Source organism: Magallana gigas, chromosome 1 (assembly GCF_963853765.1).
Source record: "Magallana gigas chromosome 1, xbMagGiga1.1, whole genome shotgun sequence".
In the NCBI taxonomy this organism is placed as follows: Eukaryota; Metazoa; Mollusca; class Bivalvia; order Ostreida; family Ostreidae; genus Magallana; species Magallana gigas.
The window spans coordinates 33,798,495-33,817,616 of record NC_088853.1 but is presented as its reverse complement, the minus strand read 5'-3'; the positions used below and the strand labels follow the sequence as shown (position 1 = coordinate 33,817,616).

The 19,122-nt window shown below is 31.6% G+C and overlaps 1 protein-coding gene and 2 long non-coding RNA genes across 6 annotated transcripts in view; all 3 read right to left on the bottom strand.

The window, feature by feature from the left end:
- Window positions 1-1,444: 1,444 nt before the first annotated feature.
- Window positions 1,445-2,731, bottom strand: LOC105324575 (uncharacterized). The gene is made up of 3 exons (XR_899587.4): window positions 2,059-2,731; window positions 1,747-1,856; window positions 1,445-1,585 (listed from the first exon to the last, which is right to left on the bottom strand). It is a non-coding gene; the product is annotated as an uncharacterized lncRNA (long non-coding RNA).
- Window positions 2,732-5,160: 2,429 nt separating this feature from the next.
- Window positions 5,161-7,649, bottom strand: LOC117687208 (uncharacterized). Its single transcript, XR_010711939.1, has 3 exons — window positions 7,557-7,649; window positions 7,036-7,355; window positions 5,161-6,495 (listed from the first exon to the last, which is right to left on the bottom strand). It is a non-coding gene; the product is annotated as an uncharacterized lncRNA (long non-coding RNA).
- A 4,573-nt stretch (window positions 7,650-12,222) lies between these two features.
- LOC136270068 (uncharacterized) overlaps window positions 12,223-19,122 on the bottom strand; it is a 43,268-nt gene continuing 36,368 nt past the window's right edge. For 3 of the 4 annotated variants that reach the window (XM_066066441.1, XM_066066443.1, XM_066066436.1), the window contains exons 4-5: window positions 18,442-18,957; window positions 12,223-14,332 (exon numbers count right to left, since the gene is read on the bottom strand). In XM_066066441.1, coding sequence (XP_065922513.1) covers window positions 14,265-14,332; window positions 18,442-18,957 — 584 coding nt within the window. In that variant the 3' untranslated portion in view covers window positions 12,223-14,264. The remainder of the gene's footprint in view (window positions 14,333-18,441; window positions 18,958-19,122) is intronic. The other variant, XM_066066445.1, reaches the window with a different exon arrangement.

Genomic DNA, 19,122 nt, shown 5'->3' with positions numbered 1-19,122 from the left:
CAGCTCCTGATTTAAGATATGGTGAATATCTCCAGTTAGTATAATACTGAGGAGAAACGGGTAGCCATTGAATTCTGGATTTGTTAGGCGTACACATGTTTTCCTAGCCGGTAAGGTTGTTTTGTTGTTATTTTGTGCATTTTGCTGGTAATTTAGTTCTACGTGTAATTGGTCGTATGTTTATCGGGAGTTTATTAGTCACAGTGTGTTATTTTCAGCTCATAAGGGTGTTTGGTACAATTTCCTGAAATACAGACTGGGCGCTAGAAGGGAATTGTCCTATGGAAGGTCATGTGGGCAACAGACGAATGTCGGGGACGCATCCTGTGTTGAGCGGGGCGTAATTTTCTGTCCAAGAAGTGCTCGTAGACTGGAAGCGAGAGACCTGTGAGTCCGGGGCTTTCAGTTAGGATAGCGATACTAGAGGGACAGGCAATTTGACGAGTGCAAAAGCGTCTTGGGTGTGTGGTGTCCTTGAAGTGACTAAGTTCCTTTTCAGAGAGAGGTTTTAAGTGTTTAAAAACGACTGTTACATATTTTCATATACATGATTTCGAGCTGCAATTTGAAGTAATTGTAATATCACGGTTTTTTGAATTATTGAACTTTAACATTTTTTGAACAAGAGTTTTATTGTTTGAAATAGTTTCTAAACAACATTTTGTAGTTTACTTCCATTTGATATCTGATACAGTGTGATTTAATTTTGAATTGTTCATTTGTTTAATTCAATTTTTATTCTTTTTTGAAGTTTTTTTTTCAAATGAGAGTGGAGTGAAAGGGGGAGTAGGAATAATGATTTGGTTTGTTTATTGATTTTTTTTTTCAAATTAAACTTGTTTATTTTCTTTACAAAGTCTTATTTTCCATTCAGCCGACAAAATCCAAAAAACTCATTACAAGTTCATAATCCAGGATCTGTAAAGAAAACGCATGACTTATTAGATGTAATACCCAGTTAACACAACAACGTTTTCACAACCTTTTAAAAACGTTGTAGAAAGGTTCCAAAAAAATTTAAAACCGTTATTACAACGTGAATCTGTGTGGTTTTTGTACGTTATAATAACATTTTCTAAAAACATTTCTAAGAAATGTTTACAAAACATTTTTAAAAACGTTATTACAGCGTAAATCTGTGTGGTTTTTCTTACGTTAAAACAACATTTTCTAAAAACGTTTCTAAGAAATGTTAACAAAATGTTTGAGAGAAAGATTTTCTAAAGATAGTATGTTATCATTTTGGGAACGTTTTTAAAATCATTTCATTTCCTTATGAACCTTTCTTTCTACTTTTAAAACCTAAGGTTTTTAATACAACAGTTTTAAATGCTTTATATAAAAGACATAAGCCTTAAACATTTTCATACACAACAGAACAACATCATTTAAAATTTTCCAACTGTATTATCACAGAACTATACTTCACAAAATGAACGATATAAATCCACAGAATTATCAATTGTCTTTAGATATCAAGACTTCACAGCATCCCAGTAGTCACAGTTTCACAATTGTCTGAAAAGTTTTCACACATTTCGATTGTTATAGTTACAACAGATGTGTTTCACTGAATTTCTTAACCCTGAAACAAAAACAAAACAAAAATAAAACATCTGGTCGGTGGAATTGAATCATTAAAATGCATGGTTTATCATGTGATGCATTTAGCAAGTTCAATCAACAATAACATGTAGTTTATATAAAAACATACATATATAATGCTGGGGAAAAATTTTCAAATACCTATATGCTTGATACCCCATGAAAGTCATATCTTCGGCTAACATCAACACAATGAAACAAAACTTCTCACTCTGGAATGGTACACTGTAGTCAAGCTCTGGGAGCAGCCCCTAATAAATGGTAAAATATAATTGTAAGTTGAAAACAACATGGTATTTGAGTTGTATATCGCTAGCATATGTACACATATATCGCCAATTAAATAACACAAGCAGTATATAGATATAATATGGCTTAGTACAAAGTCGTTAAATGTACATGTGCACACTACCCAAGTTATTATTCTGCATTGAAAGATAAACAAATACTAACATTTACCGAAAATATCCCCCATTCCAAATCCTTGCTCTTTGTAAAATGGCGTGAGTATTTCAAAAATTCTGACCGAGTAAGATAACAAATAGCGCGGAAACTGTATAACTGGGATCGGCTGCTTTCACCCTGGCCATGGCATCCCGCTGTGACATTCAATTAACTCGCAGTAAACATATTGAAAGGGAAAACCCAATGCCCTGCACTCTAAGTATTTCATATATTTTCCATAGTGAGATGCAAGTTTAATCAAACTCATGCTCTGTCTTTTTAATATTTAGATTTAAAAAAAATACAACAAACAGTATGAATATGGAAATCAATTAATCTCTTTTTTTTATAATGATATTTAATATACACTGTTCTAAAATGTAATTATTGCTTAACTTTTATTTTGTGCGTAGCATGCATAACTGAGGTATGCCAATCCTTAGCATTTAAAAGAGGAAAAAACAATTCGATTATTTAGATGTTTTAATAACGTTCTCCAAACATTGCCAGGTAATGCTTTTATTATGCTGTCTAATAACATTTTCATTCTGTATTATAAGCAGTTTTCTGACGATAAAGAAATATACATTTGAAATACCAATACAATGAAAGCAATTTTGGTCAGGCATTTCTAATTGACAGTGTTATAAAAATCACAAATAAAACATTTTTATAACATATTCTAGAAATGTTTTTATGCTAAATAACCATAACATTTTTAATAATGTTTTTACAGCGTTGTCAAAACTAAACGGAAATGTTTTTAAAAGGTTGTATTGATATTGTTTTCTTATAACACCCTTTCAACAAAAATAAAATGTTTTGAAAACGTTCTAAAAATGTTTTTATGAAAACATTCTTGGAAATCAACCTTACAACCAGAATAAAATGTTATGAAAACGTTTTGTGCTACCTGGGATAGCTTACCAATTTTGGAAAAAAAAACCTCTCTTAACTTGATCAATCTGTTGTTTTGGCAAAACCGGTAAATTTTCTAATATACTATAATTTAGAACTTCTAAATATGTATATTGTCTGGCAAGAAGTATGCGGTTAATTTGTAAAACCTAATTATATTTAGTGAGACAAGTTTAAGAATCAGAGTAATACCGATGTCTGAAACAATACCCGCAACATTATTTTTTTTTTACAATCCTATCCTATCGTATTGTGTATCAATCCTATCCTCGCGTGTATACTGTTCTATCGTGCGTTTATCCTACCGTGTTGTGTGTGTATATATTGTTTTATCGTGCGTTAATCCTATCCTATCGCGCGCTAATCCTATCAGGTTTATCGTTTAATTTTAACAGTTTTTCCGTTTATCATATCGTGTTAATCGTTTCTTTCCTTTTCATAGGAAAGTTAATTTATTTCAAAGATACAAAGATTCAATAAGCCGGACACGGAAATTTATCATATATGATTTGTAAACTCCTATCCAGCATTCTATCATAATACTAATTTATTAATTTTGTAGATCACAATTAACCAATATTTCAGGAAAATCATATCTGTAAGCATTGAAAATGAAGAATTAATGTAAACTGTCGAATCAAAGTTTTTAGGAACAAGGTAATATTTACCTGTACGTCGAATATATTGAACCGTACACGGAGTGTATACCTGCGTAAACATTCCTTTATATGCAATATAATTTGTGTTTTATGCATCATATTTTACAGACACAAACGTATTTGATATAATTTGTATTTAATTAAAACCAGACTTTATTTAAATTGAACCCCTTTTTTACCATGTGATATTTGATTCCGGGCTGAAATGTTCCCTGCAATCGTCTAGGGTGTGTGGTAATGAAAACAATGTTAACAATTCGTACGCAAATTGTATATCTGCGTGAATATTTATTTAACTGGTATGTAATATAATTCGTTTTATTGCATCATTTTCTTACGCAGAAAGAAATGTATTTATGATAGATATTTACTTTAAACAAGAGTTGGATTTCTTCATAACTGAACCCACTATTTTTCGTGTGATTTGATCTCGGGAAGTATCCGCGGTGGTCGGCTAGGGTGTTCGGTAAAAGAAACAATGTTAACAATACAGAAAATTTATTGATCATTTAAGCTCATAATTTTAGTTAAAAAATTTAATGAACTGGTCATTTTTATTAATTCTATGAATGATGCAGCGATGATTAAGAATTTAGCAGTTGTTACTTAAAAGAAATTCCACGTAAATCTGTATTCGTACGTATTCTGTCTCATATTTTGCCATTACCAGTTTATTCGTAAAGATCGTTTAAAGCGATTATATGTTTATCATGAACATCGTTTATCCTATCCTATCGTGTATAAATCCTATTCTATTGTGCGTGTATATTGTTCTATCGTGCGTTAATTCTATCCTACTGTGCGTGAATCCTATCCTAACTTTTATCTTGTAAACGTTGGGGTACTATATTAAATCAGTTTTGTACTCCATGCTTGGTGTCGTTTCGTTTTTCAATTACGCATGAGCAAAATAGTCAAATGACGATTGCGCAATAGAGAACAAACGATGAAACGATAGAGTATCGCGTTATCACTATCACACAATCGCCTCATTGCTATCGCATTATCGAGTTATCGTGTAATTGCTTCATCGTACCATTACATCTCATCGCTTTATCAAACAAATCGTCACACTATTGCTTCATCGTCATCACATTATCACAGCATCGCATTATTGATGCAAATCTGAATGGTGCGTGACTATATGACCCCATTAAGATTCCATAATACTGCCTTACCCGGATGCCCTTGAAATCTATGTAATTAAGATATGTTCTTGTTGTTCACTATCGAACATCGCGCCATCTTGGTTTTCGTCAATAGTGCGATGATGTGATAATTCGATGATGGTTAAGCGATGGATCGATTGTTTTTGCGAGTCGATTTGTAATTCTTTAATTTTGATATTTTTTTTTGTAGTTTACATTTGAAATATAGATCTAGTTTTTTAATTGCTTAAAACATAATACTCTTATTCTGATTTTCCTTTTCAGTTTTGGTTTGTTTCGTCTCAATTGTGGGTGTCGTTTAGTTTCTATTTTCATATTCGTTTCGCTGTGCACAGATGCCCATATAAACAGACCACTACAAGCCATATTGATAAAAACAATTTATTTTGCTAGTTATACAAACGTAAAAAAATACTTTACACATTTATGCGTCAAAGAACTTTCAGCGCATTTGAACTGGAATACAAGTTTTTGGGAGTTGATTTTAATCAACTCTCCTATGCAGTTACTTTGGCAAACCGAAAGTGAATCAGTGTTTGGACCTAAGCACAAATCACCACCGCTGACAAGACTAAGTTCTTGAAAATTATAGAACAAATCGATGTAATATATGCTAAAGCATTGTTTTTCAAGTAAACTTATCTATAAACACTTTGCAAATAGTCAGATTTTATATAATACGAACAAGTAAGATATTTGTGTAGTCTCATGTATCCCTACGCCAGAGTTAAATATAGTCTCGTTCAACAAAACGCTAGACTGTCTCCGTAAATCTCCGACAAACAGAGAGCCCACTTGCTTGTCGGAGATTAAAGGAGACAGTCGAACGTCTGGTTGAACAAAAAAAGAGTTGGATATCAATAGTGCTTGGATCCATACCATTTTTAGAATTGTTTCGATTACTAATACATAGTTTAAAATCCAACATTATAGATATTAAACAACATCATTCATATAGGGTTTCTCAAAATATTTGTCAGAATAGTCTAAAAATCCATATTATGAAAAAAGTGCGTAATTCAAATACAGACTAGAAACTAATTTCCCTGCAAGATAAGTTGATTTTAAAATAAATGATAATCGATAAAATCAACTCCTATTGGTACTTCAGTACTTTAATTAATGTACGTTATTTCATTTATTATCCAATTCCACCTTTCGGATCTCTACATATGGTGCATGAAGCCGAACGTCGTTAAAATGACTAAAAATGTTCTCAAATGTAGTTCTTGCTTCTTTTTTTAATGATCCTGATTCGAAACACGTTTCGAAATCAAAAGGATTGTTGAATTCAACAAAAATGACCGTATATTCTTTCCAATCTACTCGCCATTTTTTAACACAGTATTTCTTTTTCAAACGATCCAAGAAATTAAGAAATTGTCGAACTATGATTATCGAGGATTTTTCAGCATCACTGTTGTGGAAAGAAATATACTTTTTTAGGGCACTCTCTGTTTCAGATAATATATTCGCAAAGTTTTTATATTTTTCTGATTTGTCTATTCCATCCATAATTCTCTGACAAATGGTTGTGGCATGTGATAAAGACAGTCTGTGGAAATCATCCATTTTGCTAGAAAAGTAAGCATAATCCAGCTTGCATACAAAATCGCTAAGTATACCAGTGAGTATCTCTTCAATAGTTGGACATCCATTTTTTACTTTGATCCGTATCTCGACGATATAAACATTTGTATCTGCAAAGTATAAAAACTTCATTATCCATGTGAATATAAATATGAACCAAAAACAACAGAACAAAAAAAAGTAAAATAAGGAAGCTTTTATCATGTCGATGATCTGTTCAAATCCTTAATATATATCTTAAGTAGCTAACCATGTCATAGAGGTTAAGGGAGAAAAAGGTATAAAACACTTCCCTTCAATGCCATTTTTACACAAATTAAACACTCTATTTTCACATTTTGATGTTAAAGAACTGCAAAATGATGATGCTGATGATAATGATAATATTAAATATGGCTTTCATTATGTTTGTCTGTCTTAAATACTGAAACAAAATGACACAATAACTCCATTATGACGATAGTTTACATCGTATTTTGAAATGTGTGGAGGCTTGCTGCCTTCAATAATATGAGTTCAGTAAAAAAAAATACGAAGGTCCTAGAAAATCCTCAATTAAGCTATACACAAAAATTGATTTGACAGTCACCTGTTAAAAGAAACTTATTAAATAATATCGACTTTTTGAAACATAAAATCAAAATATATACCCGTTGATCTTATTGTTGACGGGTCAATGTATTCAATCAAGTTGGATACTCTTTCGATTTCTGTTAAAGCCTCGTTGTCTTCTACAAATATTTTTTGAAGAACATCGTATTTACCAACGTCAAGTAATCCTTTATTCTCCAGATAAAAAACATTTTCCAACACGCTGCCATTTAGTTGGGTAGGCAAGTCACAATAATTCCTAAACTGCATTTTCCAGCGTACATAACTATCCGAATTGTCTTTGTGGCCAACATGTCCGTTTATAAGTTTTGCTAGTAAATTGTTGTGGATCTCTTTGATATTAGGGTTAGACTGTAAACTGAAAAAAAGAAAATAGTTTTTTATGTCGATTAAAATGTACATATTTTTTTAATCATTTGTAAAGTGATGAATAATATATATGAAAAAAAACATGTTTTTTATTCCGATATTAATATCATCATAACAGAGGTGTATGTATCATTATTACTTTGTATATATAATTAATTTATGAATGTTCTGAAAAAAAAAATGCACTCACATATAGTCCATAAGTAATGATCTCAACATTCAATCTCTAACGAACATTGAACCTAAATTCAAAAAAAGAAGATTTTTTCTGAAAAATAATATTGGTTATTTATCAATTTGAATTCAAAAATGAATTACGTTCTCATAAGAAAAATAAACATTGATATTGGCGGTAAAAAATAGACACCACCCCCCCCCCAAAAAAAAAATAAAATAAAAATATAGATGTATCCTTAAATGCGTAACATGGTCTTGGTAAATAAAGTGTTTGTAAAAAGCTAAATTATGGCGTGTTATTTGCATTGTCACAGATCCTTTTTGATTGGTATTTAAGTAATTGAGGAACTAAACAATTTCAAAGTTCACATTCTATTTTGAAACATTATAACACAATGTTGAAGGAATTCTAACATTATTTAGACCGCTGATGGAGTTGAAAAACGATTGTATAACGTAGTGTCATACAAAATAATATTAAAAGACAAAAGAAATATTGTTTAAACTTTTCCAAAAAAAATATCACCTCCAAGGCTTTGAACGGTCCAAATTGAAAGGTGTATTCAAACAGAAAACATAGGATAGGATACCTATTCGTTTCAATTTGTGTCGTTACAAGCGATGTATATTATACAATTATTTAATGCTTGTGCAGTCAATAGACCAGAATATTTTTCCCGAGGTGCAGGAAATTCAGTATGATCTATTGCCCGAGGCCAACGACAGTCGTGTTCTGTAAACAGTACTGTTTCATGAACATATTCCAGTATGTGGGCCTATCTTTATTAAGGATTCTGATATACAGTCCCGAAAAAAAGAATCAGACAATTCATTAAGTCTTTCTGTTTACGGAAAATACTCGCGTTAGATTTCATTCCTAAAAGTCACAGTTGGACGTGAAAATAAACAAATGAGAAAGAGAGAGAGAAAGAGAGAGAGAGAGAGAGAAAGAGAGAAACGTAAGACATCACAATCAAAAGAGTATCCGAGGTCTAGTATCGAATCACGTCTGCACGAAAATATCAGCTGTAAATAACGCGAACGCCTTAAATGCTCTGATACTTTTGTGCACAGTTTGAACATGTAACATATACAATATATTCTAAAATTTACATTTACTTGAGATTTTAATCTGAGAACACCGTTTTTCAAAGATCAACATTTTAGACCAAAATGTTTATGAAAATATAAAAAAACCTCTTATTCTACCGGGAAAAAAAATATCGATATTAACAACCTATATTCGTTTTGTTTGCGGAACTATTATTATCAAAACTCGTAAAACACAACGTTTGGTATAGCTAATTATTAAAAAAATGGCGTTGTAGAGGGAGAGAAAAAAGATAAATTTAATAGATTATTTAAAAAAAAAGAAAAATATTGCAGATTTTCTGAGCAAAATTAACGATTTTTTCTGTGTACATGTGTATGTTCATCTTAAAACACATCTTCAAAGTGGATTTCATTCAACGAAGTACGATCATTTTCTTCTGCTTGAGTCTTCAATACAGAATAAGAAACAATATTTTTGAAAAGCAATTCGATATTAAGACAAGATAACTAAAATAATACATCAATAATTAAAAACATGCGGTTGTAACCTTTTAAACTTTCAGTTCATGAACTCTTGATTTTAACACGAAAAAGTATTAGAGATCCTAAAAGAGACGTTACAACAATTTTTTTTATTATACTCTGTCCCAAGATATAATCGATTCACATTTTGCTTAATTGCTTGATATTTATAATTACCTCCGGGTTCAAACGATGTTCATTCAAAAGTATAAACAATTTCCAAGATTTTTCAATCGAAATGCCCCTGTTAGCTTACCAGGTTTTAATACAATGCTAAAAACGGTGATTATGTATTGCAGTAAGCCCGGATGATAACGTTGAAAAATCGAGTGATATTTTCCGAGTGTATTCCGAATGGAGAACACATGTAAACATTCCCCATTATACATCTCCTTAAGGAATCTGTTTTCGTTCCAGCGAATTTTTCAGAGCGAAAGATGATTATCTGTCAATGAAATTATCTTGGAAATTATCCCTTTAAACTATTTCAATTGTACTTTTTTCACGGGTATGTGTATTTTAATTAAAAATCGTTCAAATGTGCTGCATAAATATCTTGGGACAGACTATAGTAAGAGCAGTATAACGTTTTTTAGACTTTAATCTTATCGAATAGTACCAATACAGTAGTACAGGTAACTCTTCCTGTATTTGACACTTCGCACATTAATAAGTCGTAATGATAAAAAAAAAAATCCTACATTATTAAAAAGACATACAAATTCCATATGTAATAGTACCCACAACGGGTTTTTTTTACACGATAAACAAAAAGATATTAACCCACGATAAGATACAATTATCGCAGGACATACATGTAACAGTATACACGCACAGCGCCATGGGATGGATCCACGACAGGAAAGGATGACGATATTCATATCAAACATAACATCGCGTTAAACGGTCTAAAACCTATAAAACATCTGAAAGCTATAACACAATAACTTCATAAATAATGAGTGACACAAAACGGGCGTGTCTTTTAGCATAACCGGAAAACGGTATTGGCTGCGCTGCGTAATTATACATCGCATGTGCCACATGAAAAAATAGAAGTTTTAACATGTTATTTTCAATTGTACAAATTAGAAATAATATAAATATAAGGAATCATTCTTTGAATATTATGAGATGATAGCTTCGCTCTGAGCGTAGTTAAATGTATCATAAAGCCCATCGGGCTTTATTGGAATTGACCGATCCCCGACCGAAATTATCACCTCATAATACTAAAAGAATGATTCCTTATTCCTTGAATATATATATATTTCGTCACAGTAATTAAAATTCACTTTGAGAAGTTAACGATTTTTTTTTCGGCATCCTTCGAATTGGTGTAATCACCGAAAATCCGTCCAACTGTTAAAATTTTTAACTTAAAATTTGATACATGGAAACGCCATGTCATTACATACTTTGAAAAAGTGCCAAAAAATTCTTATGTCTGTATGAAAGCAATATGAGCCGCATTTTTATGTAGACTTTTTGTAGTATGAATTTGAATTCACTACCCAAATTACAAAATAAAATTATAAAAGGAGTTTATACTTCTGTCTATCATTTGTTGGGGAAGCAGTTATTCTGATGCCTCAATAGAAGCACAATTACACTATTGTTTGTCATATACATACGGCTACTTCCATGAAATTTAAATTTATGAAACTTTAGAGAAAAGTTATAATGGTATTATAGTGCTAATGAACTTTAAAAAATAAATTTAGACTTGCACCATGTTAAAAGAATACTTTAATATTCTTTCTCAGAGTTTACCAACATTTTTTTTTCTTCAGAAAACTACCTCACGATTAATATGTGAAAAAATGCATGAAAAGTATTCAAATTACTGCCAGCTATGTAATACTATTGTGGTTTTTTTTCTTAATACGTAAATGTAATGAACGTTAATGCCCATTTTCGTTAGATTATGCTAGAATTTAGGACCATTTTGGTGATTCCCTGGGATCTTGGCTATTCGATACACCGCACTTACAGATGTAATTTTACGTGTAATTTCTTTTATAGTGTTGGTCTAAACATTTGATTTCTATTTGGATAGATTGCTGGATAGAACTGTATATCATTATTCGATAATTATCTTATTATCCTAACAATATGTAACTTCAAAATCGAATCGCTTCCTGAAGAAAAGACATGATACAATTTACACGATAGGATAAAAGGAAACAAATTGTTAAATTAAACGATAAACCTAATAGAATTTTCATGTGATAGTATATGATTAACGCACGATAGAGCACTTTACATGCACGATACGCTAAGATTGGTATACGATAGAATAACATTTTAAATTAAAGTACTGAAGTACAGACAGGAGTTGATTTTATCGATTATTATTTCTTTTAAACTCAACGATATGCTACTTTGCTTGACCAGTAGTTGATAACCTTTTTGGGTTACGCACATATTTGTAAATATGAAAAATCCGACATTTTCGACAACAGTTTCGAGAAAACTGCGCTTGAATCATGTTGTGTAATATTTAAAAATAGAATTGATTCCATCAAACTATGTATCATATTTCAAAAATTGTACAGATCAGAGCAACAATGAACTCTAGTCACGATCAACAAGATGCTTTGCTGTCTCCGTTAATCTCCGTCAAACAAGAGATACTCTCTGCCAGCACCAGGTCACGTGACAGCTTGATGACGCGACCTCTTAATATAGACCGACTCTCTGCTTGTCGGAAATTTGCGGAGTCCGCCGATTGTTGAACGAGACTTTGTTAAACTCTAGCGAAGAAATATATACGACTGCAAAAAATCTGAATATTTTCATGGTAATTATTAATAAATTTCATTCATATTCAGAAAGGCCTATTGGCCTCCCCTGACTATATGCATTTTTGTATGAAGTATTACGTAGTACGCTCTGTGTTTATTTAACTGTTTGTTTAAACTTGTGTAAACCATTTGGTTTTTTTTTCAAAAAAGGAAAAAAAAAATAACACAGCAAAAAAAGTATACCTTATAGATCGGAATTATTAACTAACTTGTTACACAAAATATCTATTCTTTAGACATTTTGATTGTAACCATTTTTTTTAAAATTAAAACACAAAACAAAAAACGATAAAAAAAATCGTTTCAGGAATGTTTTATTACCATAAAGCAATGATTATTCTAACAGCACAGTTTATTACTTGTATATAGTATTTTTTCTATTGTTACAATTATATGTTGATCACCTTTTACACATGTATGTTAACAAACAGAACTTAACCTCAGAAGATGTGTGAAACATTCTATAAACGTGCCTATGGGAATAATTCCAATAAACATGCAAATATATTAAATTTGCTTGGATTAGAAAATGTACAAGAATTATTTTACGAATGTAAACATAAAAATCAAACAAGCCTAACGGTATTCAAATACATGCATTAATTTCCGGACAGGCTGTTGTTAAAGTTAAATTGAGCAAAAGAAATTATTTCTCTGCAGGTATGTTGAAAAAAAATTAATAAGTAAATTCAAACATGTTAGACCTATAATGTCATAAATAATGAAAAATAAAACCCAACACTATGATTAGCATATTTTAACTACAATCACAAATCCAAATCATTCCATACAACGATCTCTTCAGCACGTACAATCTTCCACTGACGTTTTTCATACTAAGTATTAGACCATAATTCATCCCCCAATTGTCTACGGACTTTTCCAATTATTTTTCTCTCCCGATTACGACAAAGAGCACACGGCGGGTGGGACCGGTCAGCAGAGGGATGATCACTCCTCCTAGGTACCTGATCCTACCTAACCTCTATCTATTTGAAGGTCCGTATTGCTCTGCTTTGAATTTGAATTTCGTTTTATGGATTTTTGAGATGGATGACGGTTTGTTATTTTATTTTTTTTTCGTTTACTTTCATGATATGAAAAGTAGCTGGATAGTGGAATATATTTACATTTATAGTGTATTCATGACATTTTTTGTCATACATGTTCGACGATTAATCAAAAATGTCTAAACAATGTCCCCCTCTATCATATATTTCTCATGAAAATCACAATCAACATATTCTATTTTTGGCACATGTAAGTGAGGTTTCATTTCAATTCATGAAAGGTTATTTTGTTATCCAATTTAAAAGCAACATTTTGTCACCACGGAAAACGATAAAATCTAAAACACAACGTCAAGGTGACGTGTGCACCGTAAATTGAAATATGCCTCTTATATATCCCGCTTAGTTTTCTATGTTTTTCACCTTACATTTAATCAACAAATTGCCATCATATTTGTTCAAAAGTAGTAGAGAATCATTAATTCGTTTTTTTTTATGTTTTTATGATACCAAAACATCGAACGTCAAATGACGTTACTTATTCTTTTTTTTCAAATATTTACTGGCATTCTATATTTTTACGGACAGTTTTGGTTTTTAAAAAACCCACAATTTTCACAACCCCTAAAATAAAATACAAAAGTGCAAAAATATGACATTATGATGGTATTTGCAATTTCGTGCACGTTCGCAGTTTGTTTGCGAGTTGAATCCATACTGTTATCACGTCTCGTTCTTCAATGACATTCGACAGCAATATATTTTCTTATTCAATTTTATTGGGAACTACTTGCCTACAGTAGCTGATTTATTTTAAAGAAACAATATACAAAGACAAAAGAAAACCGTGCCTTGTAACTTTATTTTTAGGGCTTCAAATTTTCAACGAATTTTTGATAGACATTAAAAAGATCTAAATTTGGAGTTTAAACTAAATAAGATCATTGCGAAGTTATCTGTATCTTTGATTATATGACAATGAGTAAAAAAGCCATGACAACAATTCTTGTATTTTTAATTTGCCCTTGTTTAAAATGATTTTATAGGTTAGGCAAACAATTTTTTCAACCATTGCATGGAATGTTCAGAATGTTTGGCTAATTCTCCATTTCAATGTAATATGTATTACAAATCAAAGATAAACTTGTAAAAAAAATATTAATGATACTTTTCCACGCAGGTACATATATACGAATAATATCATTAATGAAACAAAAATTGCAAAACAAATCAACTAACAATATTTTCTTTGACACATTAAACAGCTATTTACAAAACTGTAAAAACAAAAATTTCTTGTTTTTCGAAATCACATTAAACTCAACTCCATCACTTTATCCCGCTTTGCTTTCCATAGCACACATCTCTGTTAAACTTTTGAATCAGATTATCTGTGTCTGAAACATAAATACAAACACATGAACAAGAATTGAGCATTTTTATCTGGGCTCTGCTGAAAGAAGAGTCCTGGCTGTAGGCAGGCAAATCGTCAATGTTACTATAAATAGCACAACTTCAAAATTAAACAAAAAACCAAACAGCGTCAAAGTAAAAGCTTCCGCTTTACCAAATAGTTACACAAAGAGCCTCGTTTTGTCAAAAGTGTTGCCATTTTGTTTTTGGTTTTTTAATTTCGAGAGAATTGTCTATCTTTTTTGTTTTTGTTTTTTATTAATAACGTGTTTTAGACTATGCATTTTGGACACATACAATGCGCATGAGTTTCCATGAACTACTCTGCTGCACGTTGAAGAAATGGGGATTGAATATTTAACGCTTGTTGCAAAATGTAAGGCACAAACTATTGACCTTTTTTTCTACTAGACATACATATTTTTGTTTATAGCCGCTTACAAAATATGGTCGCTCTAAGAGAGAGAGAGAGAGAGAGAGAGAGAGGGAGAGAGAGAGAGAGAGAGAGATTTCAGTCTTTATTACACAATATGCATAATGACTCACCAAAAGAGCCCGACATTCAGTACTTCAGTACTTCGATTATATATAGCTATGGAAAGCCAAAGGGTTCATTATTATATCTATTTAATTAAGTATTTGCCGTATTCAATACATGTAAATAAAGAAATGTGAATTGTTTACTCTGTTATTTGGTCTTCGTACTTCGTTCAATGCAAGTTTGACATTTGTTTTTGACCCATTCGTAATTTGTATTTCAAGATCTGTAAATCAGTGTAGCATTATGACAGGGGGCGCGCGAGCTACAATGAATCTTCAGTGAAAATGACTGAACTTATTTATACTATGTTAATTTATATATACCTGATAGATCAAGTTAATTTCTGTATGCAATTTAATGAGTTTGAAAATAAAGACTTGTTATCTTGCTCATAAACAAGCACGTGTTAGCAATTTTTTCCATGAGTCATTATTGAAGTCTAATTAAAGCTGAGATGATTTCATAAATACGCATTATTTCCCTTTTATCTCCGACTATCGCCATATTACTTGTCGTTTTCTATTGTACTGTTCATCGCTACACACCCCCTATATAAGGCCGAGAATACTATTCATGCTTCACCGCATTCAGTAAATTCATACACCTGAACAGGTTACCTTGGACGAAAAGACGCATAAAAAAGCGTTTTGAAGAAAAATAATATGACAACCACTGCATTGGGTAGATATGTCCAATACGACGAAACAAGACAGGCTGAAATCCAGGCGCAGATACTTAAAAAAATCTTGATAATTGTAGACCGTTCCCCTGTGTATGTTATAACATCGCACATGCGCAAACCACACACTTTGGCAGATCGAGCAATGTCAATTATCGCATGGATTTTATAAACGGAGAGTTTTTTTGTAGGAACAGATGGAAACGCTGTTACTTTCTTGGATTTACTATTATTTAGCAACTGTGTTGGATGTAGTGTCGCCGGGGTTTTCAAAAAGATGAAGACGTTATGCACTCTGTATGAACAACACACGTATTACATGTGTATGCGAGGTAAGACAGAATAGTCTGTGCAACATAATACGGATACATTGGACATCCTTTCAGAGAATAAATATATTTTGTATTTCATTGATTGCTGTTTCCTTTATTCTTTATTACAACATTTAACTACAATGTGTAGTTCATGCATTTAGAAGTCCGTGCAACGTGAATGCCTCGATCGGAAAGCAACCGACCGTAACTTTCTCAACCAGAATATATTCCCCAGTGGCAGTAGAGGAGCGATCGAAAATAATATGGTGACCAAATACTTTTATGAATTCATGTCAGCTTTGAATTATATTTGGAAAATAGTGTCTTGCGCGTCTTGCACAGAACTGTCATCAGCAGACTTTATGTTGATTGGGGGTAAGGTGGCTTTTGTCTCCTGGTAATCATAAACCTATGAATTTCATAAAGTGAAGTTAGATAAAAAAAAACACGATCTCCCCCAACCTTCGTCCCTACCCCCTACCCATTGAAAATAAAAATGATCCGAGACAATGTGGCTGTCTATCATATAGTTTTCGGTAAAGTCAAACCTAAGAGATTAATTTATGCAACAATTCTTATTTCATAGATATATTCGAAGTTTCATTACATTTAATCAAAAGGTATTTTTGTCACCCGATTTTTAAATCAACATGTTTTGTCACCACGGCGCATGGTAACGTTGAATACATGACGCACGCACAGTACATGTAAAAAAATATCAAATCTTTATATCACTCTGGGTCTTTTGTGCTTTTCACTCAAATTTTACTTGCCATCTAATTTGTTCACATTTGTTTGAAAATCATAAGTCCGTACCTCGAAGTTTTCTTATTTTTTACCGCATGTCTCTTTGTTTGCAGTAAGTAATTCCCTGAATGTCAAATGCATTATTTTTTGATCAAATAAATACAGATATTCTACTCTCTTTCGTATTGTTTTATGTTCAAAATACATTTACAGTACCACAACCCCTACAAAATGTTTTAAAATTAAACACAATTATGCAAATAATGTTTGACTTATTTTTTGTCCACAATTGAGCATTTTTGGAGTTTGAATTGACTTTTTCCCGAGTTAGATTCATGCTGTTTATACTTTTCGTTGCTCCGATACGTCCAGCGACGTCAATGTTTTACTTCAATTTTAAAGAGGAATGTATGTCTTTAGTTACTAATACCAACAAATCTATTTATCCCGTTATTATTTAGTACATAGAATATCATGACAGTTTTTTATTTCAGGTTTCAATATTAGTTGTTTTAATCCCAATTTATGGAGACATTACTTTCGACAAAATATGACTTATTGTTGACACAACACAAAATTTGAACATGCGCTTTGACCTCATTCTTGCAGGATTAGATTATACATGATTCTTAGAAAGAAAAGAGTACATTAATTTTTTTTAATTTCAAACTGTTTGAAACAGTTGCTAAATGATGTCTATGAATTTAGTAATAATATGACGTTAAAAAACTTAGCTATGGCAAAAGTCGTATTTCTTATTTGGCCCTCGTATCAGAGACAATTTTAATTATTTAAGCAGTTTTAATTTGCGAAAAATACAATATGATGATGATTTAAAGTTCACGATGTGGATATTAGAAACCCATTGTTACACGTAGTTTCCATTTTCTCTCATACTCCAAATCAGTTAAGAAGCATTGCAAATGTTCAAAAATTAGACATAAGTTTCCTTTCTTCTGATTTAAATAATGTAGAATGTAAAAAAATGTGTTTTCTGTTTTTGTTCAGGTGTATTTCAGAAATATGATATACATTTAATATAGATAATGATATCGAACCTAGTTCTCCTCGTGTGAAATTCAATGTTACACCCAAAACCATGTGCGGATATAGAGGACGAAGCGTTCCGGACTTCCTTCAAAATTCAAACTTATCAAATTCATATGATAGTTTTCCAGAAAATAAGCCTACTAACAACCCCCTCGGCAAATACAATTCTCCCCAATTGTATTTGGGCTGGGCAAGTGTTTCAACAAAATTATGCTTCTATATTTGATTCACTATAATCTGTTTACCACTTCCACCACTTTGAAAAATGTCCAGATTTTCTGTTATAGAATACCCCCTCTACCACTTCAGGTTTCAATACACAACCCAAAATAGAAAGTCTATGAGGATTTTGCATTGCACCAGCCATGAAATACATTGTAGCCCGGCTGATAACTTTGAAAAAAAAATGTGCGGGGTATTCCAAGTAGTTCCGAAAAGAGAATAAATTAAACATTTCCTGATGTAAATCTTCGTAAGATTTTTTTTCGTACCTTTGACCTTCTGTGAGTGAAAAATGAAAATGTGTCTTCAAAGATATAGTGTATATTTTCACTTTGACAGATTTTAGCTGCATTTTCTTCACAGAATTAGTGGGTTTCTTTTTCAGAAAATCATTGAGTGATGGAAGCAGTTACTTGGGACAGAATATTGTATAAGTTTATTTTTCTTACACCATTTTTGATTTTTTTTTCAATTCAAAGTTTTAAGCGGGAATCAATGTACATTTGCTTATTGATACAAATAAATAGGCTATATACATACCAGATTGTATGAGATGTTTAGTGGTCACAAACACTTCAATATCTTTTTGTTTTAGGCAGAGCATATCTTTAAAACATGATCTAATTTTTTTTGCCATTTGTGTATATCTGTCTTCGACATCTCCTTGGTATCTTCCTGATGTTTTTATAAGAATTATGGTAGACTGATCCCAACCAATTTCAACATCTGTCAGTCCAATTTCACTTTTTATAACTTTTAACAATGCAAAAAAAATCCCCAAAATTTTCTGCGAATTTGTTTTGGTGTTGTTGATCATTTCATCTTTGAGCAATTTTTCCATATTCTCTTGAACACTCTTCATATATTCTGTATATCTTTTGCCTGTTTCGTCAGCAAGCAAATGTATCTCAATTCCTTCATCTATCCATGGCAAAGTCGAATATTTGGATTTCAAATTGTTGACCATTTTGCGGAAGAATGTTGTCAGACTTCTTAAAAAGACTTCATCACCGTTTTTAACTTCCACTAACACTTTTATATTTGAAGTTTTTTCATCTGTGAAAATCAATTAAGTATATATTGCCAGGTAGGCGTTTGCACACTAGCGGAGAAAATAAGACATATTTATTATCAACTAGTTAAGTACTTCACGTTGATAAAAAACTAAGATAAAAATATATATCCATCAAACTAAATGTAAAGTATAAAATATTATTTTTT